Source organism: Ambystoma mexicanum, chromosome 6q, assembly GCF_040938575.1.
Source record: "Ambystoma mexicanum isolate Mex_15411 chromosome 6q, UKY_AmexF1_1, whole genome shotgun sequence".
Classification (NCBI taxonomy): domain Eukaryota; kingdom Metazoa; phylum Chordata; class Amphibia; order Caudata; family Ambystomatidae; genus Ambystoma; species Ambystoma mexicanum.
The window spans coordinates 1,540,052,196-1,540,078,936 of NC_090937.1; the positions used below are offsets into that span (position 1 = coordinate 1,540,052,196).

At 49.3% G+C, this 26,741-nt stretch overlaps 1 protein-coding gene across 4 annotated transcripts in view; it reads right to left on the bottom strand.

Moving 5' to 3' along the window:
- The window catches only part of SLC4A11 (solute carrier family 4 member 11), a 1,288,767-nt gene that overhangs the window by 935,228 nt on the left and 326,798 nt on the right, over positions 1 to 26,741 (bottom strand). For all 4 annotated transcript variants that reach the window (XM_069632247.1, XM_069632248.1, XM_069632246.1 and 1 more), the window contains exon 5: positions 12,526 to 12,757. In XM_069632247.1, the coding sequence (XP_069488348.1) occupies positions 12,526 to 12,757 (232 nt within the window). The remainder of the gene's footprint in view (positions 1 to 12,525; positions 12,758 to 26,741) is intronic.

Below are 26,741 nucleotides of genomic sequence, written 5' to 3' on the forward strand. Positions count from 1 at the left end.
CTTGTTCCTTCTCCAGCATGGGGTCTGGCATGGATTCACATGCTCATGAATAAAAATACATAGCAGTATACACATGCACAACCACGGGAGGTGGCAACAGGCTCAACATTAAGCAATACAACAACTCAACATTAAGCATCTCTTACCTCCTTCACCAGGCTCACCTTAAGCGAACAGGTTGCGCAGCACTGCTTGGCCAACCCTGGACTCCTCCCTGCAGTCCCGATCGACGCAGTAGAATCTTATGAAGGTGTGCGTCGACCTCCACGTAGCAGCCCTGCAGATGTCCAGCAGCGGCACACCAGACAGGAACGCCGTGGTAGCAGCGATCGCTCTGGTCGAATGGGCTCTCGGACAGCCAGGCAGCGGTCGGTTTGCCAACCGGTGACAATCCATGATGCAGCCGGAGAGCCATCTGGAAATGGAAGTCTTCGAGAGAGCCTTCCCTTGATTCACAGACCCAAAGTTCCTGAACAGTTGTGACGTCTTCCGAAAACTCTTCGTGCAGTCCATGTCGAACTTCAGCGCTCTAGCTACATCCAGCGAGTGCAAAGTCCTCTCGGCCGGTGTTGAAGGCGACAGGAAGAAAACTGGTAACACCAAGGGCTCGTTGAGGTGGAAGTCCGACGGCACCTTGGGCATGAAGGAGGGGTGCGCCCTCAGCACTACCCTCGTGTCATGAAAAGTCAAGTATGGAGGCTTGCAAGATAGGGCCTGAATCTCTCCCACTCGTCGTGCAGAAGTGATGGCTACGAGGAACGCTGTCTTCCATGACAGGAACTTCAAAGGCGCCGAATGCATAGGTTCGAATGGGGCTCCCATGAGCCTGGTCAGCACCACATTAAGCTCACACGCCGGGGCAGGGGCCTTCACCGGCGGGAATGATCGGAATAGTCCCTTCATGAATTCCTTTACCAGGCGATGAGACCACAAGGACGCCTGTCCCGTAGTCCTGGTGTATCGGGAGATGGCAGCCAGATGTATTTTTATGGAGGCGTGAGCCAGTCCAGCTTTGGCCAGCGACAGTTGGTACGGCAGCACTTGAGGGGCCGTAATCCGCAGAGGGTTAATCTTCTGTGCACGGCACCAGACAGAGATCCTCTTCCACTTATGACCGTAACACTTGAGTCGAGGACGCCCTGGCCTTTGCAAGAACCTCTCTGCGATCAGCCGGGATATCGTATCCTCCAAACTCTAGTGCTGCAGAAGCCAGGCCTGCAAGTTCAGCGACTGTGGGTCGTGATGGAGAATGGCGCCTCCTTCTCTGGAGAGAAGATTCGCGTCCGCCGGCGGCTTGACTGGTGGGGACGTTGACAAGTCCAGAAAGTCCGGGAACCAGATCTGCCTCGGCCACGCTGGGTTGATGAGGCGGAGCAGCAACGGAGGGAACGTGTATAGAAACAGGCCGTCCCAAGGGAACGAGAAAGCATCGCCCATGCTCCCCGGCTGTGGGAACCTGCTGGCGAACCTCTGGCACTTGGAGTTCGTCGCTGTCGCGAACAGGTCAATCTGGGGTTTGCCCCATCGTCGGAAAAGCCGATCCACTTGGTCCTGGCGCAGTTCCCACTCGGGGCACGAGCGCAGCTCCCTGCTGAGTGAGTCCGCAATGATGTTTTTTTATTCCTGCCAGGTGGAAAGGAACCAGAAACATCCCCTGGGCGATGGCCCAGTGCTACAGATCCTGGGCCTCCTTGGATAGGGCTGGGGATCTGGTGCCTCCTTGCTTCCGTATATAGAAAATCGTGGTGGTGTTGTCGGTGAAGAACCTCACCACTTTGCCCTTGAGGGACGGAAGGAACGACTTGAGAGCCCAGAACACTGCTCGGAGCTCGAGAATGTTGATGTGGAGACACCTCTCCTCCGGGAGCCAAGGGCCTCTTGCGTGGAGGTCTCCGTTGTGGGCCCCCCAACCCTCCAGAGAGGCGTCCGTTGTCACCGTCTCCTGAAAAGCCGGGATTTGAAATTCCGTGCCTGTCGTGAGGTGAGCACGGATGCCCCACCATAAGATCGCCCGACGGAACTCCTCGTCGAGAGGGATCCTGTCCTCGAAACAGCGGGCGTCGAGAAATTCCTGTAGCGGACGCATCCGAAGTCTACAAAGGGGTACTTGATGGACCTCATCCTGGCCACGTCCATGGCTAGCAGGTGCCGCACCTTGCCCAGGATGGTCTTGGTCCTCTCCTCTAAAGGGGAGGCCAATTGCCCCACTGTATCGAGCTTCGCTCCCAGAAACAGTGCTATCTGCGATGGAACCAGGTGGGATTTGGGGTAGTTGATGGCGAACCCCAGCTCTGAGAGAAACCGGACGGTCCTCGCCGTGTGTTCGACAGCGAGTTCCCTTGTCCTTGCCCGGATTAGCCAGTCGTCCAGGTAGGGGTAAACGTGGATCCCCTGCAGACGCAGCCGCGCCGCCACTGGTTCCAGGCACTTGGAGAAAACCCTGGGTGCCGACTTTAATCCGAACAGTAGGGCCCTGAATTGGTAGTGGCATCCCTGAACCACGAACCTGAGGAACTTCCTGTGCCTTTTAGAATAGGGATGTGGAAGTAAGCATCCTCCAGGTCCGAAGAAGATAGGAAGTCGCCTTCCTCCAGCTGTCCCAGCACGTGCTGGAGGGTGACCATCCTGAATTTCTGCACCTTGATGTACTTGTTTAAGCGACACAGGTCCAGGATGAGGCACCAACCGCCTGTCTTCTTCTTGACGAGGAAGTACCTTGAGTACACTCCGGAGACCCGGAGCCCTCTGGGGACGAGCTCGATGGTACCTTTCTTGAGCATCGCCTTTAGCTCCAACAGTAGTTGAGGGACGTGATTCTCCTTCCTGGCCATGGGAGGAATGCTAGGGCACTTCTTTTGAAATTCCAGCGAGTGCCCGTTGGCCAGGGTGTCCAACACCCAACGGTCGGTGGAGATGGACTCCCACACACTGACGAACTTCGTCAGCCGGCCTCCCACCGGGGTGCTTTGGTGGGGGCCCCGACAACCCGGCCGGGTCAGTTTTGCTTGGAGGCGGCCTTGCCTCCTTGGCGACGGCAGCGGGAACACCCTTGCTTGCCGCAACCGAGGAGCGGGCCGCCTGATGGTAAGTGGAGGAGCCACCGCTGGATCCTTTGGAGGCACCCTGTCTGCTTCCGGAGCTCCGAAAGGGCCGCCGCTGTTGAAGCACCCCCAGGGCCCGGGCCGTCTTCGAGTCGGTCTTGATGGCTTGTGTAGGGACTCATCCACCGCCTTACCAAAAAGGTTGTTGCCGTCGAACAGCATGTCCAACACCCTGGTCTGGACGTCCTGGCGAAAGTTTGTCGCCTTGAGCCATCTTCGTCGTCGGAGGCAAACTCCGTTGCCCAGTTGGCGAAATCCGATAACTGCAATGTCCGTTGCCACCGTTATGGTGTGATCCGACGCCACCTCGCCTTCCCACGATCGCTAAGGCATGGCCGCCTTAATCGTCGTCGCCGCTGAGATGACTCGTCGTCCCATAGAGTCCAACTTCTTGCCCTCGCTGTCCGGCGGGGAGGTGGAAGTTGAAGCCGCCGCACCCGCTGCCTTCTTCTTAGCCGCTGCCGAGACGACAGAGTCCGACGTGGGCTGGGTCCTGAGGCTCAAGGGGGCGGCATCGGGGACTCAGTACTTCTTCTCGTACCTGTCCCTCTTGGCTGGTGTCGTGGAAGAGTTCTTGAGGACAGCAAGCCCCTCCTCCCAGATGTTGTCGAGTAAAGGTACAGCGAGGACTGTCTTCCTCTTGGCCTCTCGTCGTTGGTACAGAAACCCCTCCTTTTTCTGTTCTTCAGGGCAGAGCTGGAAGAGCTCGGACGCCCTGGTTGTCATGGCTTGGAAAGAGCCAATTTCGTCGGCTGGAGACGCCCGCGCAGGGGGTGTGGGGTGGGGGGGCATGACGATGGGATGTCTGCTGCGTCATCGCCCGTCCCCGTTGCTGTATCGTCGCCATATCCTCTCTAGGGTCTGGCGAGGGGGATGACGGGTCCACCGGTCTCGCAGGCACAAAGGGCGGAGCGGGGTGGACTCTCCTCCGCTTGTTGGGAGGGCTTCCCGACGGGCCTGGTTCTGGATCCTCCATCGGGGTCCGTGGTAATCTCGTCCTTATCTCGGTGCATAAGGATTGGATTGCCAACAAAATGGCCGCCGAGCTATCCTGGGGCTCGGGCAATGGCTGCGAGGGACGGGATGGCCGTTCCACTGGGCAATGTTCATCGTCGTCGTTGCTATCTTCGATCGCGTCAGCAGGGACCGCCCCCTGGGATTGAACCTTCTCGAACCTCTCGTTGAGGTCTATGAACCTCTCGTTGAGGCCCTTCTCGGTTTCCACCAGTTCCTCCTCAGAGGCTGATTCCGAGTCTGTAATGGCCACCGCCCCCCCCCCTCTTTTTCAGCCGGGGGCTTCACAGGGGTCTTAGCGATGGGCTGGAAAGAGAAATCCCTCATCGGTGGCAGGGATACACAGGCGTAGTCTCAGCCGGCTTCGCCAGGGTCGCAGCGACCACTTCGGTAGAGGCCTTTGCCGGGTGGATCAAAGCCCTCACCACCTTAGGTGCGTCCTGGGCCTTCGCTTTGGGGGCAGGGTCAGCGCCTCGCTCCCCCTTCGAGATCGACCGGGTCCGCTCCAGCGGCCTACCCGGGTTCTCGGACTTCCTCTTCCGCGAACCAGAGCGCTGGCTCGTGGTCGAACGTGCCGGGGAAGTAGCGCCCTGCTTGGCAACCGAAGAGCCTGACCTTTCGGCGCTCCTGGTGCCCGCAGACTCGCAGTGCTTGGCCTTCTGTTGGGTCCCTGTCGCCGGGGCACCCTCACAGGACTTAGAAGCCCGCTCAGACTTCGCCTTCTCACCTGCTGTGCCCTTCTCCAGCCAGGCGGCGAGGCAGGAACGACGATCTTGTTTGGTCCGTTCCGAAAGGTTTTTGCAGTCTTTCTCCACGTGCATCTTGTCCTCATGGAGGCAGTAGAGACATCGCAAATGCTCGTCCTCCTTGAAAACGTTCTGTAATCCGCATCCAGGGCAGCACCTGAACAGCTTGGATCCGGGCGTCGAGCTTCCCTTGTCCTGGGCCATGTCCGTTGAGGTAGGCCACAGATCTTCCGGAATCCTCCAAGTAGTATAAACTCGACGAAAACTTCACCCTTGAGGGGGGTAGAAGAATTCTGAAACGGGTCCCCGTTTTCGGAAGTGGAAACAGTGGAGCTTGAAGCTCGATTAAACCGAAAAAATGAGAAAATCTCCTGAAAAAACTGAAAATGCAGTAAAAAACTAGAGCTAAACACAAGGACTCCCAACACTTGAGCGTGCAGTAAAAATCTGAGGATGGCTGCTGGAGGCGGGGCTTAGGGAGAGGACAGTCATTGGCTGGGGGCAGTATGACCCAGAGATCAGTGATCAGAAACGAAACTGATACTGATTTTTTCTTTAGCGAGGATTCCCAGCCGGACGACGGGGGATTTTCATGAGCATGTGAATCCATGCCAGACCCCATGTTGGAGAACTGTGGCTTGCAGCCGCTATCACCGAGGAATGTGGTTGGGGGTTCGCCCACAATAAGAGGGGGGGGTCCCCTTCCGTTTGCCTGCACTTAGCATTGAGACGCTTATTGGTAGGCTGGGTAGAGTGTGGCTTGAGCCACCCTTTTTGGGCAAGCGCCACTACATCCTTCTGAAGCGGGATTCCAGTTCTAGCGCTAGGGTGTAGCGTGAGAACTTCAGCCATTACCCCACCTCTGGTTGTTCCTCCTGTGGCTGCTGGATTTCTAAGTACTCAGCCAGGCCCTCCAGCCGCGCGTGAAAAGCTTGTGCCGACGATAGCGTGTCCGGGTCATTGTCCTCATCTATGTCCACTGTTGTGTCCTGCGGGTCCGGGGCAGCCGGAGAAGTGCTGGGCGCAGGCAGCTGTGAAGTGCTGATTATCAGTGCCGGAGGCTGCTGAGGTATCAGCCGCCATGACTGGTACAGGCATGGGGGCCATGGGCTGCGCTGGACCCGGAGGCGGTGTGGCCACGGGTGCTTGAGGCTGTACAGGAGCGAGCATGTCCCTGATCACATCCCTGAGGATGGTACCCATCTGTGGTGATCTCATGATTGCGAGGAACTTCTCGAATAGCCTATCTTCATAGGCTGGAGGAGTGCCCGATTGTATAGGCATAGGGGTCGGGCCCGGAGGCTGCTGTGTCCTGGGCGTGCCCTGTCTCGCTGCATAGGGCAAAGTATACCTGCCCTGCGAAGTGGATGGATAGGATGTGGACCAAGTGACAGGGGATGACCAATCGCATCTGGAAGCTCTTTCCCCGGTTTTGTCTCCAAAAGGGAAAAGGCGTCGGGTGAGTCGCCATTTTGTCTGGCCCAGAGGCCATTTTGTTTTGCTCCGTGCCACGTGCCTACGTCGTGGAACTTGCCGAGCTGAGACCGGCTTCCACCAGTGCACTGAGTGGTGGTGGTGGTTTAGGCTTACCCTGCACCTCAGGTCGGGACCTGGTCTGGGCCAAGGCAGAGTGCCCTCAGCTGTGGTGCCGGTAGTACTGTGCACAGGCAACCCCCTCAGACGTGCTTGGTGTTGGGGGGCATAGCCCCTTGGGTTGGGACCCAGTAATAGAGCCTTGCGGCTCCTAAGCGGTATCCCTGGTAGGATCTTGTGACCCCCCTCAGCCTGGTGGACGGTAACTGGAGCAGCCTCGGTATTGTTGCTAGTCTTAGGACCCGATTAGTCCTTCCTGCTTGGGTGCTTCCTTGGAAGGAGTCACCCTTGCAGGGTGCAGAGGAGAACAGGGCACCTACCTCCTTGGGCCTGGTCTTCTGCTTCACAAACGCCTTGAGGTCCTCTGGAGGCAATCTTCCGAAGAGCACCCGCCACCTGGCTAGTCGGTTCTTGAGGGCGGCGCGGTGTCAAGGCGTTGCATGCGGTACAGCCATCCCAGCCGTGGTCTGAGCAAAGACACCGGAGGTAGAGGGCGTATGGGTCGGACGTTGGGAAGGGACCCTCGCAGGCTGGACACCTGCTGAAGCCTGCCGTCGGCGACATGCGCCGGGGAGCATGGCACCAGAGGACAAAGCTACACCTATTAAATGAAAAGACAAAAAGAAGACCAGAAAACTTCTCCGGGCAAGAGAGTGTGAAATTCCTAGGCCAGATGCCTAACCCAGGAGCACTGGTGAAAGCGATAGGTTCCCATCGACGTGGAAAAGAGGACTGGGAGTGGCGCCGGGGGTCGGAGTCAGGTGAGCGCATGCTCCCAGAACCGCGACCACATCTAAATTTAAAGGGGAAGATGATTTCCCTGGTGAAAAGGGTTCTGTCTCCCGTCCCTAGCGAGGGATGCCCATACAGTGTGGAGGAAAGGGGACAGGACGTATGAGTGGCTGATAGTCCCCTCATCTGTAGGGCGGACTATAACCCCTTTCGGCGTTAAATGTTTTCACTGACAACTAGAAAATCCTTTACAATCGCATTCTTCAGAACCAAAATATACTGTTGTGTGTATTAACAATCTATACTCCCTTAATATTGTGATACACCTGGAGTGTGATTCACTTCCTTTCTTTTTCAAATAACTTCAGCTCGTTCTTAGATTTAAAATTTGGTATTTCACTTCAAGTGATTTCCTTTGCTCCTTTCTACATGCTCTGCAGATACTTTAGTTCACCTATTCTCTGCGCGAGGACCTGGGCATTGAAAGCTACCCTGTGTATCCTCCTCTGTGGTAATATATGCTTAGGGATCTGTTTCAGACAATTACCAGTAGAACTCCACCAAGGGAAAGGAGAAGGAGAAGGCTCTGGCAGGACAGACTGCCAAGGGACACCTCTAGAACACGAACATGAGTTTCAATGGGGGTTACCACGGTCTGGCAGGACAGGCGATCTCCCAGACCCAAACAAAGAAGCAGGCCCAACAAAGCTTCCCTTGATGCAAGAATACTGGAAATGCAGGAGAAGACCACATATAGCATAAGCAAAAGATTTACAAAGTTCAAAGGCACTGCTCAAAAAGGCAACAACTACAGTAGAGTAGCCCAGGAGGCACATTTAAGTCAGCCGGTTGGTCCAGGGACTCTTCCAAAGGCTCAGGAAGGCATGGACTCTTGAGCAGGGGTCAAGACTGGTTGTTCCCACCAGTCTGGGAGTCAAAGCACCAACAAAGGCCTTTTTGAGATCAGGACAGGAGTAAAAGCTTCACCACAAGAGCACTGGACATGAAGCTTGTCAGCAGCTGGGATTGTCCTCTTTTCGTCAGCAGGCTGCAATTCTTCTTAGAGGTCTTGGCTCCAACGATGATCGGTCGATCTCTGCAGGAGCCCTACTTTTTGCAAATATTTTGGCTGGGAGAATGCCCAAGTCCACCAATGGTAAGGCTATGCACAATTCAAATAGTCAGCAGCTATCCAATCATGTACAGCCACTGATCACATCTGCCAAGCAACAGACATTCAGGCACCAGGGATGGGGATTGGGACTACAGTACCTGCCCCTTTCCTCTGGCCACACAATCTATATCTAAAAGGCCCCTATTGAAGGTTTCACACCATAAAGGCTGTATGTATTACGCCGATTTGGTGTGGCCTTCAACAAGTGGGAAAATAGCCATTCCTGGGAGTTTTAAATGACCCAACCCTTCCACATGTGCAGGATTTACTTCTAATCAGGAGGTGGGGTACACTGAACGAACGTCCATTACAGCCCCACCATTCACATCACACGCACACAGACTCATACAATACATATACACACACACATACACAATTAAGTTGCTCTCCAAGATGGTGTCTTCTGTGGAGCTGCACAATAGGCCTTTCAGCCATTGCACGCACTTGTGTGATGTAGGGCGGGGCTTGACCTTGAAGCTCGCCAGCCTTCCGTTCCCGGTCTTCTCACAGGCAGTAGGGCGTGAAAGGGCCACCTACAGTAACTGTCCCTTAGCCTCTGAGAGCCACAGCTTTCAAAGGAAAGGTATTTCCATATAAGGCATGTTTAGACCCGAGAAGGCAGGAAGGCCAAAGACAAGGCAAAACAAAATCATGGCATGACCATCTTAGGGTGCTAACCACATTTATAGGCCGTTTATAGTAGATGCAAAAATGCATGTATAAAACATATCAAAACAGTAAAATATATCACTTCTGCCACCAATTTGTCTTATCTTAGGCACATGTAATGCGTGTGCGAAAATGAGCTAAACATGGCGCCGGTGCGCTGCAATTCTGGACATTGAAATTCTACATTTCTGTGAGCTCAAAAGGCAGACAAGTTCTGCAACAGTAGGAATATTGTATTATGAAGTAGCTGACCTCACTATGGAGGATAGTTGTATTGATCACTCAAGGACGAGCCGAGAGTCGAGTCAGATGTGCAGGTGCATTGATAAGGGATGCTGGGAACGAGCGCGCCACAGACAAGCTGCTTTTTCCACTCTTTGTCTCCCATGCTTGCTGTATGTCCTTGGGCCGGTGACAGTTTGCAACTTATGAGGGGCGCAAGTTTCTCTCCCATAAGCAGAGAGGTATCCCGATGAGGAGACAGAATTGGAACCCTGTGGTAAAGTTGTCTCGCTGAGAGGGAGGACGTACCGCTCCACACTGTTAGTATGTGTGCTCTCTCTGCCTACCTGCCTCGGGACTGGGTATTGTTGTCGTGGCTGAGATGAAGTTGTCTCCTGCAACTGCACTAACGGTGATGTATATCCTTTGTAGCCATCTTTGTTTGTGTGCTTATGTATAACCAATTTATCACAGTTATCTGTGTGCTTATGGATTATGAATATCTTCCGGGTGCTAGAAAAACTACTAAGAGAGCTACTGTGGTACAATGCCAGACACAAAATATCCCTGGATATATTGATGCTACCATACACAGTAGGCGCAATCCAGCTCCCAAACCTAAGCAAATACTACAAAGCCGCACAGATGAGTCATGTGGCCAAATGGATGGCTGACGAACATACTTCGGAAACCAGGTTACTCAGGCAACACGTAGCCCTGGCTAATCTGAAGGAAATATTATGGGTCCCAGCGGAATGCCTGGGGGAACCCTGATGTTAGTGGAGCTAGGAAAGAAGATCTGGGCTAGAGCCCAGAAACACACAGAAGGGTCACATCCCAACTCCACAGATATACCAATTGCAGCAGGGGTATGCAAGAGAAGGGCAGACCTAACCAGAATGAGACAATGGGAGAGACAGTATTTACACCTGGGGCAACACATACGCAGATGGGACCTTTAGAGAATTTGAGTCAATGATGACCAACGAAGGCCTACCCAGTGGTCAATTTCTATGGTATAGAAGAGTCAGGGAAGGTGCCAAAACACAATGGAAAGAGTGGCCAGGCGAACCAGAACCAGACCCACCAATCACATTACTATATAACCTAGGGGAGGCTGGAAACCGACGTCCAGGCTCTACGCCCAACTCTTAGACAGACCCAACCCCAAGAGTGAGACCCTGAAATCCAGATGGAAGGCAGACCTAGGGGATGAAATCACTGAAAAGGAATGGGAATGGGAAAGAATCTTGGCACACCTTAGAGAAGTGTTGAGAAATGCACAGTTCAGGCTAATGGAATTAGAGATCCTTTACAGAACGTACATGACGCCAGGAAGGCTAGCCAAGATCAATAAAACCAACACCTCACTATGCCCCCGATGCAACTTAGAAAAGGCGGAAATGATGCATATGTTTTGGGGAGGCCCGAAGATTCAAAACTTCTGGTCCAGAGTGGAGCAAGCCTGCAGAAGAGCAGGAGTTGAGAGATACAAATGGGTCTCCGAAAGAATGCTTACTCGGCGCATACCCAAGAATAAGCAAAATATGTCATGTAGTGAAATTTATGGACATGCGTACTGGACAAAAGAGCCATAGCCATGACATGGAAGTCTCCCAAGGGCCCGCACTTTGAGAAATGGTACAGAGAACTAGAACATTGGACAAGGGCCGAGACAAAGGTATGGGGAGAGTGAATAGACAGAGCGGGAGGAGAAGTTAGCCCAACATACGAAGCCTGGAAACCACTAATACAAGATATGTGTCACCCGTCAGACGACAAATCCCCCTCAACTTCCCTCCGACCAACAAGACGACGTTGAACTAAACTTACACCCAAAAATCCAATGACAGCATCGCCTGAACCATTGAACCTGGCATTCCTCCACCAGTCTGATACTTGGAAAACTATTCATGTTGTGGCACGAAGACTAGTTGTTTAATTAATTTGTTTGTTATTTGAGTTTATATTTTCCCTCTTCCCCTTTCCTGTATAGACAAATTTGCTAATCGATTACTGTGCAAATGTAAATGAAGAAAATGTCAATAAGATACTTTAAAAATAAAGAGGTTCCTCTGAAATTGAAGAAATTGATATGCAGGAACTGTAAAATGTGTTCTGCATTTCTCCAGGTTCGCCGGAATGCTCTTATTGTAATGTGAAGACTATGACCCAAGCAAAACATGGATTTCTCTGAATGGGTGCAATGGTTACTGGGCTATTTACTCAACATTCCCAGTAACAGGAGGTAAGAGTAACCAGAATGTGCAAGTAAGACCAAAATCTCCATGTTTATCACGTCGGCAGGTGAGAGCTATAGAATGTATGCCCCTGTGTGTCCTCTGTACAAACGGATCACATGTTATGTCCTAGGCAATCAATATCAGTAGGCTGAGTACACTATACCCTTCCCACTCCGCTTCCCTCCACCCCGAGACCCTTACCCAGCTATTAACCACCATAATAGCCATGAAAGGGTAGTGTTTATTCAGTTTTGTTGGTTGAGCACCAAGAGTTACATATGCTTGTTCCAGCACTCCCTATAATACACTTCACTCATTGAGAAAGATACCCTTGTCTTCAATGCTTCAGGAGTCAATTGTGCTATATTTCAGCAGGTAGCACAACTGTCAGAGGGAGGACTGTTGCAAACATTACATTTTGCCTAACAAGCATACAAAGGAGGCAGAAAATAGCTTTCCTGTGGGAAAAAGTAGTGAAGCGTGAATAAAAGGTGTTGAGAAAGGCCCAATACAGGAAATAAATGTGCACACTATTTATGGAGCATAGAAATGTCTGCTGCTCTGGGATCATACGGCAAAGTGTGCAGAAAGAAATTGATCACTGAAGACAATGAGTAAAGTAACTGCACAATGGCATTCCTCCCTTGTTGGAGTTAGATTCCTAAAGGAGTAGTGCCATTTAGACACCGTTATCTCCACGTTAAAAAGCCTTTTGCCAACACAAACTTATTCTTTTTTGAAGTGTTATAAAATGTGAACTGGAATCAAAACAATCTATTGGGCTAGGAACATATGAATTTGGAGAATGCCATGGAAAATTTCTCTTTACATGTAAGCTATTTGAAGATTTTGTGTATATAGTTAAACAGGTACAACCATGTTTCTTTTGGCTATAGGAAATGTACCGAGCAGGTTTGCTGGAAAGCAAACTTTAGGGATATTAACAGTCTATGATCAGAATTTATTTTTATAAAAACGGCAACAATTTGTACAGATTGCTTTTCACTATGATTAACTGGCACATATCTTACCATTTCCTTCTCTGGGGGTTCCGGAATCGGTAAATAAAGTGCTCATGATTTTGTCAAAGTTGCAACTTGGCTCTGTGTTATCAGAATCTTCTGCAAAGTGTTTCAGCATTTCTCGCAAAATGTCATCAAGAGAGGTTGCTGTCTCATCCAGAATTATACTGGCTCTGGCAAGGAAACCATCCAAGTCCCGATGTGCACGGACCTCTTCTTCAAAATTCTTTAATTTTAGGTACTGCAAGCAAGACATGATTGTATTACTTAGTAAGCCTGGATACAATGAATGAAGAATAGGTATCCCTCCAAACCACATCAGTTTCTTAATGTACCTCAAATCCATTTCCTTGATTCTCGCCAATCTATCTGCTCTAATTGAAAGATGAACAAGTTACTTACCTTTGATAATGCTTCTTATGGTGGGTAGCATAATATGCTTCCCCCACAGACTAATTTCTTTTTTTTTTATTCACAGTTTTCAGATTTACAACTGTTGTAAATTAAACTAGACAGGGGCAGAGTGGGTTTGGAAACATTTGTATAGGCAGTGGGGAGCTGGACACAACCCTAAACAGACTCCATCACAGCATATTTAGTGCCACCAGAGCCAAAAGTGACATCAAGATTACCAATGGTGTGTTGCATGGCCTATGTGCCAAACACTTTTTATTGCTCATCTAGACAGATGAATGGTGAAACTTGCCTTACACTATAGGGCACAAACAAACTGCATAAGGAAATGGAAAAATGGTTGGGAATTCTGTGGGAAGAATTACTTATTCATCCGAAAGATCATTACCAAAAGGTAAGCAACGTGTTTCTAACAGATTACTTCTTACCACAGATTGGATTGTTCAGGTCTTCAAAATACCAAATGAGTAGCATATATGGAAGGAGAAAAAAATGGTAGAACCAAATCGTACATGAAGGACTGCTGGAGACTAGAACGCTCAAAACAAGAATGCTCCCCTGCAGGGTAATCCAAGTAAAGTTTTACAAATGCAATAACGAGGCCCAAGAATCTGCTTGACAAGTTTTCAGTACCGGCTCCAGACTCTTCAGAGCACTAATCAGGTTTTCCGCTGGACTCAAATTCTTGCATCTAATTTGGCGGTCTGAAATGAAAATCCTAGGTAATCCTTGTAAAATCATCTTCGCAAACGTGATGCTTTCAGTGGGGCCGTCATGATCTGAAGGGGTCAAGTCCCATGGTGGTCGAAACGACGTAATGGCACAATGGGCAGGTGTCTCCCGATAAGCAAAATATGCTGCACGTCAAATTGTTTCGGAAGAAACTTCGCAATTCTAGTTCCGTTTGATCTACAGTAGCCTTAGAGGGGACAAAACTCAGTCCCTGAGCTATAACCAGTCTTTGAATAGATGTTAACATAAGATGAAAGATTAAAGAGGGGGAGTCCGACCACGGGTAGTTCTGCTGCCTGGTTTTCAGGGTCCCCTGTGCGTTCTGGTTCATCAGTTCTGTCCTCTCTCGTTGAGAGGGGTGGTTGTCCCCGGACTGGACCTTTGCCTAAAGAAAGGGATGTCTGAGGTGCCCTGAACGGCCAGTCCACTTGTATAAAGGGCATCCTCAGAGAAGCTTGAAGTATCCGAGAAGGAAACCCATTTCTTTCTGCCACCTTCCTGTGGCTTAGATCCAGAACCAAAGTTCAAAGTAGGGGCCTGTAATCAGGTAATCTATACAGATAACCCATTCTTTTGAAAATCTGGCCATGTCTTTTTAATTTATTTAGTTTCTTGTGTAAATTTAAAAAAACTTCAAAAGTCTTCAACTTCTTTATTGATAGATTCAAGCTTTATAGCTATCTCCGCGATGTCAGTGTTGGACAGAAAAGCTTGATCGTGATTGCCAAGTTCAAGTTTGTTTTATCAGTGTCTAATTGCTGTGTTGATAGTGTGACGCATGAGATCTCTGCTGCACTTGGTGGCAATTTGCAAAAATCCTAGTTTATAGTGGTCATCCTCGAGAAACAAGAATGGAGCCGTCTGTATCCTCTGGCCCAGTGGTATTAAGTTTGCTTTAAGATACTCATTAAGTAGATTACTATGTAGCTTGTTCTGGAAGCCTTTTTTCTTAAGCCAGAGAAGTCCATCAGCACTTATAACCGAGTTAACACAACTGACTGCTGACTGAATCAATGCATTTCATTTGCAGTTGCCCATGATTGAGGCCTATTCGTCATTTTTGCCTCATTGAGCTTGAATTTGCCATGACGACAGCTTGGCCCCTGAAGTCATTGAGCCATTTAGCCGAAACTTGTGTAGGCTTCTTTTGTATTATGCCATTTCTTTATTGCCAACTATTGTCTACACAAGCTCTAACCCATTTCATAGCCCCTTGATGTGCAATAGGCCAACACACAAGTGTGGCCCTAGGTGTAAACTGGTCAGGCTATCTTTCTTTTTTAAACATTTACGCTGCTGTTCATTCACTTTTTTACAGCCATGCATTCTGAGCGCTCAGATTGCTCCTTCTTCTGTTCTTGATCTAGCCTGCCCCGGGAAACACGGTTTGGGCTCACTGGTCCTAATTTTCTCTTCTTGAACCACTCTTTTTGGTTACTATTGTTGTCATTAACACTTGCGTTATGTCCCCTTTTTTAATAAGTTGACTGTGGTACAATATGATGGTGAAATGGTTGTCATTTAATAAGTATGTAAATATTTCTCCAAAATTATTCTACAGATTTTGGTTAACCTTTATTTCATTAAGTGGTTTAATCCTATTGGACTCCCTCAGCCCCTTCTCATTTTGTTGCACTGATCCCACTATTGGGTTCAATCAAGTTGCTGTACTTTTTAGGTGGGTTTCCTCCTGTGTAGTTGTCCCTCATGGTAGAATGAGCATGGATGTCTAAAGGCGCCTCCTTTCAAGCCAGCTCACACCACGCTTTGATGCTTTGTTCGCTCACCAAAAATAAACTGGCAACATTGGGCTTGTGTGGCTCTTATGTAGCTTTAGGTCACTTCCATTGTTAATGAATACAGGCATGCTTTGACATTCGGTGTATAGGTGTGTCTCTTGGAATCTATAAAAGACTACTATGCATCTGCAGCTATTTCACAATATAGGGGATCTTTTGGAGGAAGGCATCTATTAGATGGAAAAGTTATGGACTACTGATATGCCATCATGGGTCTTGTGCCAGATGACCTCAATAATCCCTAAAGCTAGTATAGTTAATGTGTTTCATTTAAGTTTTAACAAACTGGTCAAGAAAACAGACTGTTGAAATTATGTGGGGCTCTATGACCTGTGTGGGTTCCCTCTACTCTAACCTAGGCGTGCCTAACCCACAGAATCTCCCCAGCGAACTCTAAAGCAAGACAACCCCTACTGTGCAAGACCTTCTCCTCATCTCGAAAGGGAAACCTTAAAGCTTTCCTCTTGGACTTTCTAAAGGATACCTCCTCCCTTCCAGTCTCTTCCCCTTCTCGTACTCTCCCTTTCTCTCTGTGTCTCTCTACCTCCTCTTACATCCCTTCAACATGATTTTCCTAGTCTCCCTATCTCTACATATACCCTCTTTTCCTTCAGTTTCACATTTCCCCCTTCTGTCTCTCCCCTCCATCTCCTATCTGCTCCTCTCTCATTCTCTCCACTCTTGCACAACCAACATCGCTCACCACTTCTCTTCCTGCCTTCTTCTGCCAACCTCGACTCTCTACACTGCACCCTCTCCTCCTATTCTCTTACAACCCTCCATTTACTCTCAATCCCCCAAGTAGGCCTCTACGTCAGTTGTTTACCACACTCTACCTATCTTACACCTACCCCCTTCACTCCACTCTCACCTCTACTCCCACCACCTTGGACTCCCCACACCCTCGTACAATGCATGTCATCGCTCTCACTCTCTCACCTTTTCCCCCTACTCTTCTCCCCCTTTCAACCTTTATTTCTACCTTTGACCTTTCACACCCCAACCTTTGCCACGCTACACAACTGATAGTGCAAACTCCTGCACGCAATACCTTACCTGCACACTCTCAGAACACTGCACCGTCTCCTTCGCACGCCACTCCACCGTCTGCCATACACCTGGTCTCTTGGACTCAACACCGCTCTACCTGAACACACCAAGACACCTTTCAATCTCCTTTGTGCTGGCTTGGCTTTTATAGCCTAGCCTTTCACCTTCCAACACTCCTCCCAGCTCCCATTGGTCTCCCCTGGCCACATCCTCCCCCCTTGGCCAATCTCATGTTATCAATGTGAAGCTAAAAAAAATATAAAATAGTAAAATTAAAAAAAAACATCTAGCCCCGCCCCTTTTCAATCTCTATTTGCAGGGTAGCAGCCACATGCTCAGGCTGCTCATTTTCCTAGTGGCTTTCTTGCTTCATGTTCTAGTGAGATTTGTTTCTAATTTGGTTTGGAGAGTATTTGTGTGTCTCCTGCAGTTCCTCCCGGTTCATTTCTTGTTACCGCACCGCTCCCACTCGCATGAGGTCCATCTCGGGTTGGAAGGTCGAGGGTTGGTGCCATGAATATTTTCTCTGTAAAATTCCTAGTCCCTTCTGTTCTCTATTCCATTCCCCCGGTTCTGGTACAGGTTTTCTTGGTTGCGCCCAGGTGCCTTCTGGGAGTTTATGTCCTGAAGAACACTGGCCTATACAAAGCACAGTTGAGGGGTGGACTTCTCCCTCCTCCCTCCTCCCTCAAACACCCTCATCCAACCTCTGGGGTAGGATTTTTCCCCAATAGACATCACCCCTCACGTTTGGAGGGGTGCCTGTTCCCCATCTTTCTCCCTGTGCCCAATGCTATCCCTAACCTCCCCTCGCCTATCTCCTCCCCACTTGAACTTCTTGCTTACCTAGAACAAGGCTAACAACCGTGGGGTCCCCCTTGACAGTGACCCCTGGCAGAGTCAATTCATACCAACCACTGCCCCCAGTGCTCATCTGAATCGCTCAACCATCAGAAAATTCAACCATGTGAAGAATCTTGCGCCTCCTCACTGAAACTCTGCCTAAAGTCTCCTCCCAGGTGGCCAGGGGAAGAGAGGCGCTTCCTGATACCAACCCTGGGGGTGGTGTACTGCGCATCAACTGGGAGGAGACTGGGCCCAGGCTGGTGTGGAGAATTTGTGGGACAAGACCCTGTATTTTTTCTCTGACAGTACGATTCTTTCCAATGTCCCTAAAGAGGTTATGGCATATTGCCATTTCAAAATCTCTCAACCTTATAAAATGTAAGGTTGCAAACTCGAAGGTTACAAAATCAAAACACCCTATACCAAAAGAAATAAATATCATTTTTGATATCCAAAATATAATACCATCCTCAATCCCAAGAGTACAATGCAAAGGACTATGGAAATGTCTTGTCTAAACCAACCTGTGAAAGCTAAATCTCACAGCCTCTCGGCTAAAAACCTTAAGGGAATTAAATCTACCCTTACGAGAAATTCAGAAGTAGAAAAACCTAACTAGGTACTGGGAAAAGGTTGAAGTGGCATGTAGATGTAGTAGCCATGTAATTAAGCCTAGTAGCAATTGTTGCAGTGAGGAAATTGAGGCCAATAGCCCACACAATCATTAAACCAGTGAGGCATAAAATGCCCCAGCAGGAAAGCAGGAGTAGAAAGTGCTTGAACAGGAGTTGGTTGGAAGGCTGGCAGTAATAGCAGCAGAAGAGAAGCACGAGGTTGGCAAGTCACGAGGAAGTGGGAGCGAAGAAAGGATGCCGGAACATGGAGACAGCAGATTTCACCTGCAAGTTCTGAGGGGGCCCTGTTCTCCCAAAACCTGAATTGCAAAGGCAGCACAGTGGAAGACGTGCTGGAAGGTTAGTTTTCCCCATGTGAGCAGAGTTGCTGTGATTGGAGCATCGTGACCGTGCTGAAGCCCAAAGCCAGGAGCAGAAGGCAAGCTGAGGGTCTGGGGAGGAAAGGAAACTCCCAATCGAAGTGGCCGGACCAAAGACACCTGTGTCAGAGAAGGGCATGGGTCCCAAGTAAGCCAGAAGTAGTAGCAGAGGTTGAGTAAATCGGGGTAGCAGAGCAACCGGCAAAAAACAGCGTCTCTGAAGGTGGTGAGTGAAGCACGACGTTCAGATACACTTCAAAAGAATTGCCGGTAACTGTAGCTAGCTCCTAATAGATTTCAGAAATGTTAAAAGCAAGCTAAAGCTGTTCGATATACTTGAAGTTCAGTTAACAGTGGCATTGTAACACTTGCGCTCTAAGTGAAATCCCCCTTAACACACGCGTGAGACATTAAAGTGTTTATACCCCTTGTTGAATGTCAAATCAGTTGCAAACTAAAGAGTGGTCGCGTGTCCTTAATCAAGAAGGAGGAACGCTTACAAGTAACTAAGAGTGAACTCTACTTCAATGGAAGGTTGCATGTGCCGAATTGTGTTTCCTGAAGGAAGAGTTGCATCCTTTAACATTACATAGGAATACAATGCTATTTACAACTTTAAACTTGAAAACCTACCATAAAGAGTGGTGCGTGCCCCCAATTGTGTTTCACTAAAAAGACTAAATACTATACTGTATCCAGAATTGACATTCTTTCTAAATCCAAGAAGTAAAGAATTTAAAATAATCAAGGGAAGAACAAGGATTACCCAAGCCAAGAGGCAACCCCTTTTCATAGTGAAACCATTATTGTTAAGATTTAAAGATCTATCCACCTACACTGTGAAGTTGATAACTGTCAAGTGGCCCAAGCTACAGTTGTGGCATTGTTACCTGAAGCTGATAGAGTGGCACTGCGGGTTCTGGTTAATTACCTGGACAGAAAAGGTGTGAGTAAAGCTCAGGAAGACGATTTATAGGATTTTGAAGTATACTACAAAGTATATTACAACCTGTGGTGCAAAAGACTGCTGAAGCTAAAAAGACATGAGTCTGGTGGAAAGAAGCAGGTTGTTCTTGTGGCAGACAGACAGACGGACGGACGGACGAGAGCCTGCCTACCTGAAGAGGTCGAAGTATCTTGTCAATACCTAGAAACAAGATAGAGGGGTACCTGGTGATGGGCGATGGGTCAGACCAAAGAACATTTGAAAAATGTGTGGGGTTGGACTGCTGCAGATCAAATAGCCAAATTAAACCAATTGGACAATTGATCAACTGTAATAGTAAATTTACAGTATATGGAATCCAATGCATCTGTCTCAAATACTACATTGGAAGCACTATAAGACCTTTGAAAACTCCAATTGGAGAACATATTAAATCTATATCAAGCCAAGACGCAACACCACCTCTTGCAAACCATTTTCAGGAAAACCATACAAAGGAACAATTACAGTGCATCTAATTCTTTGGTATTGAGAAAGTATATCTACCACCTAGAGGAGGCAAATTGGAGAACATTTTAAGCAAGAGAGGCCTTCTGGAACTGCCTTATGGACACTTGCCGTACTGGTCTTAACACAGACCAGGAAATGTATAATTTCCTATAACAAACTCAGCATCTTTCTGGGTTTGACATATCCTATATCATTTTTGTAATACAATATGTACTATTAACTGTATGTTGAATGCATGCACAACAAGCACCTTTAGGTATACAAAAAGTATGAGAATGATGAACTAGTTACTCTTACCTTGTAACGTTCTTTCGATGGGATGTTCCTCCGACGTATTCCTTATCTTAGATATAAATCCTTCAGCTTTGCTGGCCTCGGAAAATTTTTTCGCCAGAGGGCGCTGCGCGTCGATGATCGCCGAGTCGATGACCCTCGACGGCCTCCGTGCCGACGTCGACGTCATCCTGCCTATAAAGGCCGCGCGCAGCGTCCGTTGCTCAGTTCCGTTTTGTAGTCCCCAGTAATGTTTTTGGATTAGACTAATCACCTTGAAGGAGCATAGGCTGCAAACCCACAGGAAGTCATACTGCGGGGATGGATGGGAGGGTCGATAAGGAATACGTCGGAGGAACATCCCATCGAAAGAACGTTACAAGGTAAGAGTAACTAGTTCTTCGAAGGGATTGTGTCCTCCGACGTATTCCTTATCTTAGATAGACTCCCATAGCAGTGGTATTGTGACTGGAGGCGGGAGTAATAAAAGTTATGTTACCCTTCCAGAATGGACAGAGTGTAACACAGCCTTGCCGAATCTAGTTTCTTGACTAGAGGAGGAATCCAGGCTATAGAATTTGGTAAATGTATGTGCGGACGACCATGTGGCAGCCGCACATATATCTCGAATTGGCACCCCTCTTTGAAGGGCTGAGGATGTTGCGATACCCCTGGTAGAATGAGCCCTTAGATTTTGAGGAGGCTCCTTTCCTGCCAATTTGTAGCACTCCAGAATGGCTAAAATAATCCATCTGGAGATGGTTTGTTTTGTTATTGGAAGGCCCAACTTATGTCCTGCATAACCTACAAAGAGTTGGTCTGCTTGTCTGATCTTAGCCAATCTGCTGATATAGAAGCTCAAGGCTCGCTTAGGGTCCAGCCTGTGCAGTCTCTCTTCCTCCTTCCCCGGATGAGGAGGAGGGTAGAAAGAAGGTAATATAATCTTCTGAGTGATGTGAAACTCCGAGACTACCTTCGGGAGGAAGTTAGGCTTCACCTGAAGAACAACTTTGTCCTTGTAAAAGATTGTATGTGGAGGTTTACACGATAAGGCTTGCAACTCGCTAACCCTTCTAGCAGATGTCAATGCTATTAGCAAAACAGTTTTGAGGGTGAGAAGCTTCAATGAACAAGAGTGTAGTGGTTCAAAAGGGGCACCCTTTAGGAAGTTTAAAATTAGGTTTAAATCCCATAAGGGAACTTGAAAAGGTTTCGGGGGATAAACATTAGTTAATCCTTTTAGGTATTGTATTACCAATGGAATTTTGAAGTATGAAGGCTCCTCTGCAGTGCGCTTAAAGATTGATAGCGCTGCGAGATAGCCCTTAATTGTGCCAACCTGTAGGCCTGAATTAGCCAGGTAAAGTAAGAATGACAACACCATAGGTGTACCACAAGAAAAGGGTTCAATATTCTTTTCTCTGCACCAGCTGCAAAATTTGTTCCAACGGCAGCGGTATAGAGTTTTAGTTGCCGGCCTTCTGGCCGAAAGCAACACCTCCATAACATCATCCGGAAGGTCCCAATCCTTGTACCTCAACCTTTCAGACACCAAGCGTGAAGGTTGAGGGTCTTGATGGCTGGATGGAGAACCTGACCTTCCTTCTGCGAGAGAAGATCCTCTCTGTATGGCAGTCGAATTGGAGGGCAGATGGACATGTCTAGAAGGTCCGGGTACCACGTTCTCCTGGCCCAATCCGGGGCAATTAGGATCATGGTCTTCCGAAACCTTCTCAACCTCCTGATCATTTGAGGAATGACAGGGACCGGAGGGAACGCGTACAGAAGTGGGAACTCCCAGTCCACTACGAACGCATCTCCTAGAGCTCCTCTCGGGGGAAATTCCCTTGAGCAAAATCTGTCGCACTTCCTGTTGATACTGGTGGCGAACAGATCCACTTGAGGGGTTCCCCAAAGGGCGAAGATCTCTTGAAGGACTTCCTGAGCTATCTCCCACTCGTGAGAGACTGTGCTCTGCCTGCTCAGAGCGTCCGCTGTCAAGTTCTTCTCTCCGGCTAGGTGAATTGCCGATAGAGAGATTCCTTCCTGAATTGCCCAAAACCAGAGCTGCATCGCCTCTCTGCACAGTGGTAGTGAGCCTACGCCTCCTCTTTTGATGAGGTAGTGCATGGCCACTGTATTGTCCGTCATTATTAGGACGTTTCTTCCCCGTACAGACGGCAGAAAAGCCTTCAGCGCTAGTCTGATGGCTCTCAGCTCCAACAGGTTGATATGTAGTCTGGACTCCGATGGAGACCAACGACCGCTGATGGTCAAGTCGTTGGCGTGAGCTCCCCACCCCGTGAGTGAGGCATCCGTGACTACTGTTATCTCCGGCCATGGTTGCCAAAACATTTCTCCTTTCAGGATGTTCTCCCGACAGGCCCACCACTGAAGGTCTCGGGCTACTTTGACCGGGATCCGAAGGAGATCTGTCATCCTTCCTGAGAACTGTGACCACTGAGTTCTCAGTGCCCACTGGAGGGATCTCATTCTCAGGCGAGCCTCCGGCACGAGGAATATGCAGGATGCCATGAGGCCTAGCAACCTCAGAAAGTCGTAGGCTGGGAGATATTGGGCATTCTGAAATCTGATGACCATCTGCAGAATATCTCGAGCCCTCACCTCTGGTGGCAAGGCTTTTCCCAGGGAAGTGTCCAGGACTGCTCCAATGAATTGGAGTCTCTGTGATGGTATCATCTGTGACTTCTTTAAATTGAGGGAGAAGCCCAGCTTGTGAAGGAAGTGGCAAACATAATCCAGTTGTCTCTGAGCCTGTTCCGAAGATACAGCTCTGATCAACCAATCGTCTAGGTAAGGGTAGACATGAATCCCTTCCCTCCTTAGACTTGCAGCCACAACCGACATTAGCTTGGTAAAGACCCTCGGGGCGGAGGTTAGCCCAAATGGCAGAACTCGAAATTGATAATGAGAGCTGCCAATTGCGAACCTCAGGTATCTCCTGTGCCTGGGATGGATCGGCACATGGAAATAAGCGTCCTGGAGGTCTAGAGATACCAACCAGTCCTGAAGCTGGAGGGCCTGAAGGATCTGAGAGAGAGTCACCATCTTGAACTTGTCCTTTCGGAGGAATTTGTTCAATTCCCGTAAGTCTAAGATGGGTCTCAGTCCTCCGTCCTTCTTCGGTATTATGAAGTAGGGGGAGTACCAACCCTTGTTCCTTTCCGCTACAGGTACCAGTTCTATGGCACCTTTCTCTAGCAGGTCTAAAACCTCCTGCAAGAGGAGCGGATCTGGAAGCTTCAAAGGGTTGTTCCCCGGTGGATGACTCTGAGGGATATGTAGGAAGGGCAGGCAGTAACCTTGGGCCACTGTCTCCAGAGCCCAAGCATCTGACGTAATAGCCTGCCATTCCGTCAGATGGTGAGTTAACCTGCCCCCTACTGGTGTTCTGTGAGGGGAGACCTCAGAGTGGTTTTGAAGCGGCTGATGCAGTTGCCGAAGGTAAAGTGGCTCCTGCTCCTGCGGGTGCGGCTTTCTTTCCCCTACCCCGTCCACCACGGGTAAATCTTCCTTGGCCTCTTTGAGCCGGTCGTCCCCTGCCCCTTCCATATGAGGAATAGTAACGAAAGGACCGTCCTCTCCACGATGATCCCGAAGGACGAAAGGTATTCTGACGGATAGCAGCTCCCAATGACTTGGCTGCTGCCTTGGACGTTTGCAGTTTCTCCAAACTGTCATCCGCCTTCTTTCCAAAGAGGGTAGAACCGTCAAAGGGCATATTCAAAATCCTGGTCTGCACGTCAGAGGCAAAACCAGACTTCCTCAACCACGCATGCCTGCGGATTGTGGTACTTGCCGCCATGGCCCTGCTGATACTGTCAGCAGAATCTAGGCCAGTTTGTAGGGTCTCGCACATCGCATCTTTACCATCCCTGATGATGTTTAAAAATGCGTCCCTTTCCTCTCCTTCTTGGAGGCAGTCAGCCGCTGATGAAGCGCACTCCCAAAGGGTGTGGCTGAACCTAGCGAGCGTACAGGTCGCGTTAATAGACTTTAACGCCATGCTACAGGCAGAAAAAACCTTCTTAGCCATGGCATCATACTTTTTGTCATCCCTATCCTGCGGAGCAGTGGGGTATGCAGATGTGCTGCCTGATGAGGTTGCAGCCTGTACAACCAAGCTCTCAGGAGTAGGGTGTTTTGACAAATATTCAGGGTCAGAACTAGCCACCCTGTATTTTGTTGACAGTTTTTTATTTACTGCCGGGATAATTTCTGGCGTTTCCCAGTTTGTCAAAATCCTTCTCTGTAGAGCAGAGTGAAATGGAACCACAGGATCCTCCTGTGGGCCCTTGTCCAGTATGTCAGTGAGGTCATCCTGCTGAAAGGCAGGAGAAGGTGCAGACCAACCCATAAATTCTATGATTCTAGACATCAGAGCTCTATATGGAGTCTCCGCATGTTCTCCTGGGTCTGGTTTGATAAATTCTGCTTCAGGAGAAGTGTCCAAGCCACTAGCTTCCTGAAGTGCATCCTGAAGATTTTTTAATCTTCCTTCCTCAGAGGCGAAAGTCTCTGGCTCTGGTGATGTGGTCCTCTGTAAATCAATATCTTGGTCTGAATCCTCCCTTTCCTCAAAAATCGAGGTTAAAGGGGGATACATTGGTTTTTGGAATGGTATAAACCCCATTTCCAATGCAGAAGGAGCCATCATCACAGGCCTTGAAAACGTCGATGTCGTCGACACCGACGTGAAAGTACTCGAAGGCGCCGTGAAAAGCGTCGAGAAATGTGTACTAGGCCTCGAAGAACTCGAAAGGATCGGAGTCCTGCTCGAGAACGACGTCGACGTTCTCGGCGTCGAGTCGGAGGTCTTTTGTCTAACCGTTGGCTGTGGAGTAGCCGTGGTTCTTTCCTTCACCGGCGTCGATATCGGCGTCGACGTCGGCGTCGACTCGATCGACTGATGCGCCGATGGATCCTTCGATAACGGCGTCGATGGCGCCGACCTCTGTTTCGAAGGAGTTTTCGACGATGGCGTCGATGATGCTTTATCTCCCGATGGCTCGAGGCGCTTTCGGGTTGACTTTTCCGCCGGGTACTGCGACTCGCGGCGTTTAGATTTTTTGGGTTTTTTACCCGGGGTATCACCCTCAGCTGTCTTCGAGGGGGACGAGGCCGCTTTCTCGAAGACGCTTAGCATCTTTTTCCTGAATTCCTCCCACTCAGCTTGCGAGCTGCGTTTTGTGGGGCAATGAACTCTCTCAGGAGAACTCGACGAAGATGACGAAGGGGATCTCCTACGTCTCTTCTTCGAGTGTCTCGATGTCGACGAGTGGTGGGAGCCACTTCGTGATCTAGATCGAGAGTGTTTTTTATGGTGAGGAGACGAACGTCTCGACTCTACCGAAGAAGCTTTCGAGGAAGTTAAAGTTGACCTACCTCTCTCGAGCTTCCCCCTACGCTCCTTCAAGGCTTTCGCCGTCATGGAAAGGCATTCCTCACACTCCGAACTCTGGTGCGTGATTCCCAGACACCACAAACAGACCCTGTGAGGGTCCGTCAACGACATTTTCTTCCCGCAGTCTCGGCACTTTTTGAAACCGGACCGAGGGGTCGTCGGGTCGGAGGAGGATGCCATCGATATCGAGGTAAATAGTAGTTATTATATACGTTATCTTGACGAGAACTGAGCAACGGTGTTCCGAGGCACAACGAAGCGCGGAAAAACGGAACTGAGCAACGGACGCTGCGCGCGGCCTTTATAGGCAGGATGACGTCGACGTCGGCACGGAGGCCGTCGAGGGTCATCGACTCGGCGATCATCGACGCGCAGCGCCCTCTGGCGAAAAAATTTTCCGAGGCCAGCAAAGCTGAAGGATTTATATCTAAGATAAGGAATACGTCGGAGGACACAATCCCTTCGAAATATATCTATATACACATATATATATTTTGAATATAATTGGAAATATGGAACACGTTATTTACCTGTAACTGTTGTTCTCCAGCATGGGTCAGGCATGGATTCACATGCTCCTGAATATTCCCAGTCAGGCTGGGAATCTTCGATAAAGAAAAAAAATCAGTTTTGTTTCTGAAGTGTCTTTCTACTAATAACCAATCACTGGTCTCTGGATGATACTGCCCCCAGCCAATGACTGCCCTCTACCCAAGCCCCTCCTCTGGCAGCCAACTTCAGATTTGGTAGCACGTAAAGTGGCAGTAGGACCAAGAGAAGAGCCGCAGAGGGGTAGGAGCGAGGGTTCGCATGTGAATCCATGCCAGACACATGCTTGAGAACAACAGTTACAGGTAAGTAACTTGTTCCTTCTCCAGCAAGGGGTCTGACAGGGATTCACATGCTCATGAATACAAGAATACATAGCAGTACACACATGCACAACCACGGGAGGTGGCAAGGCTCAACATAAAGCATCTCTTACCTCCTCACCAGGCTCACCTTCAAGCGAACAGGTTTCTCAGCACTGCCTGGCAGACTCTGGACTCCTCCATGGAATCCCGGTCGACGCAGTAGAATCTCGTGAAGGTGTGCGTCGACCTCCACGTAGCAGCCCTGCAGATGTCCAGCAGGGGCACACCAGACAGGAACGCCATGGTAGCAGCGATCGCTCTGTTTGAATGGGCTCTAGGACGGCCGGGCAACGGTTGGTTTGCCAACCAGTGACAGTGCATG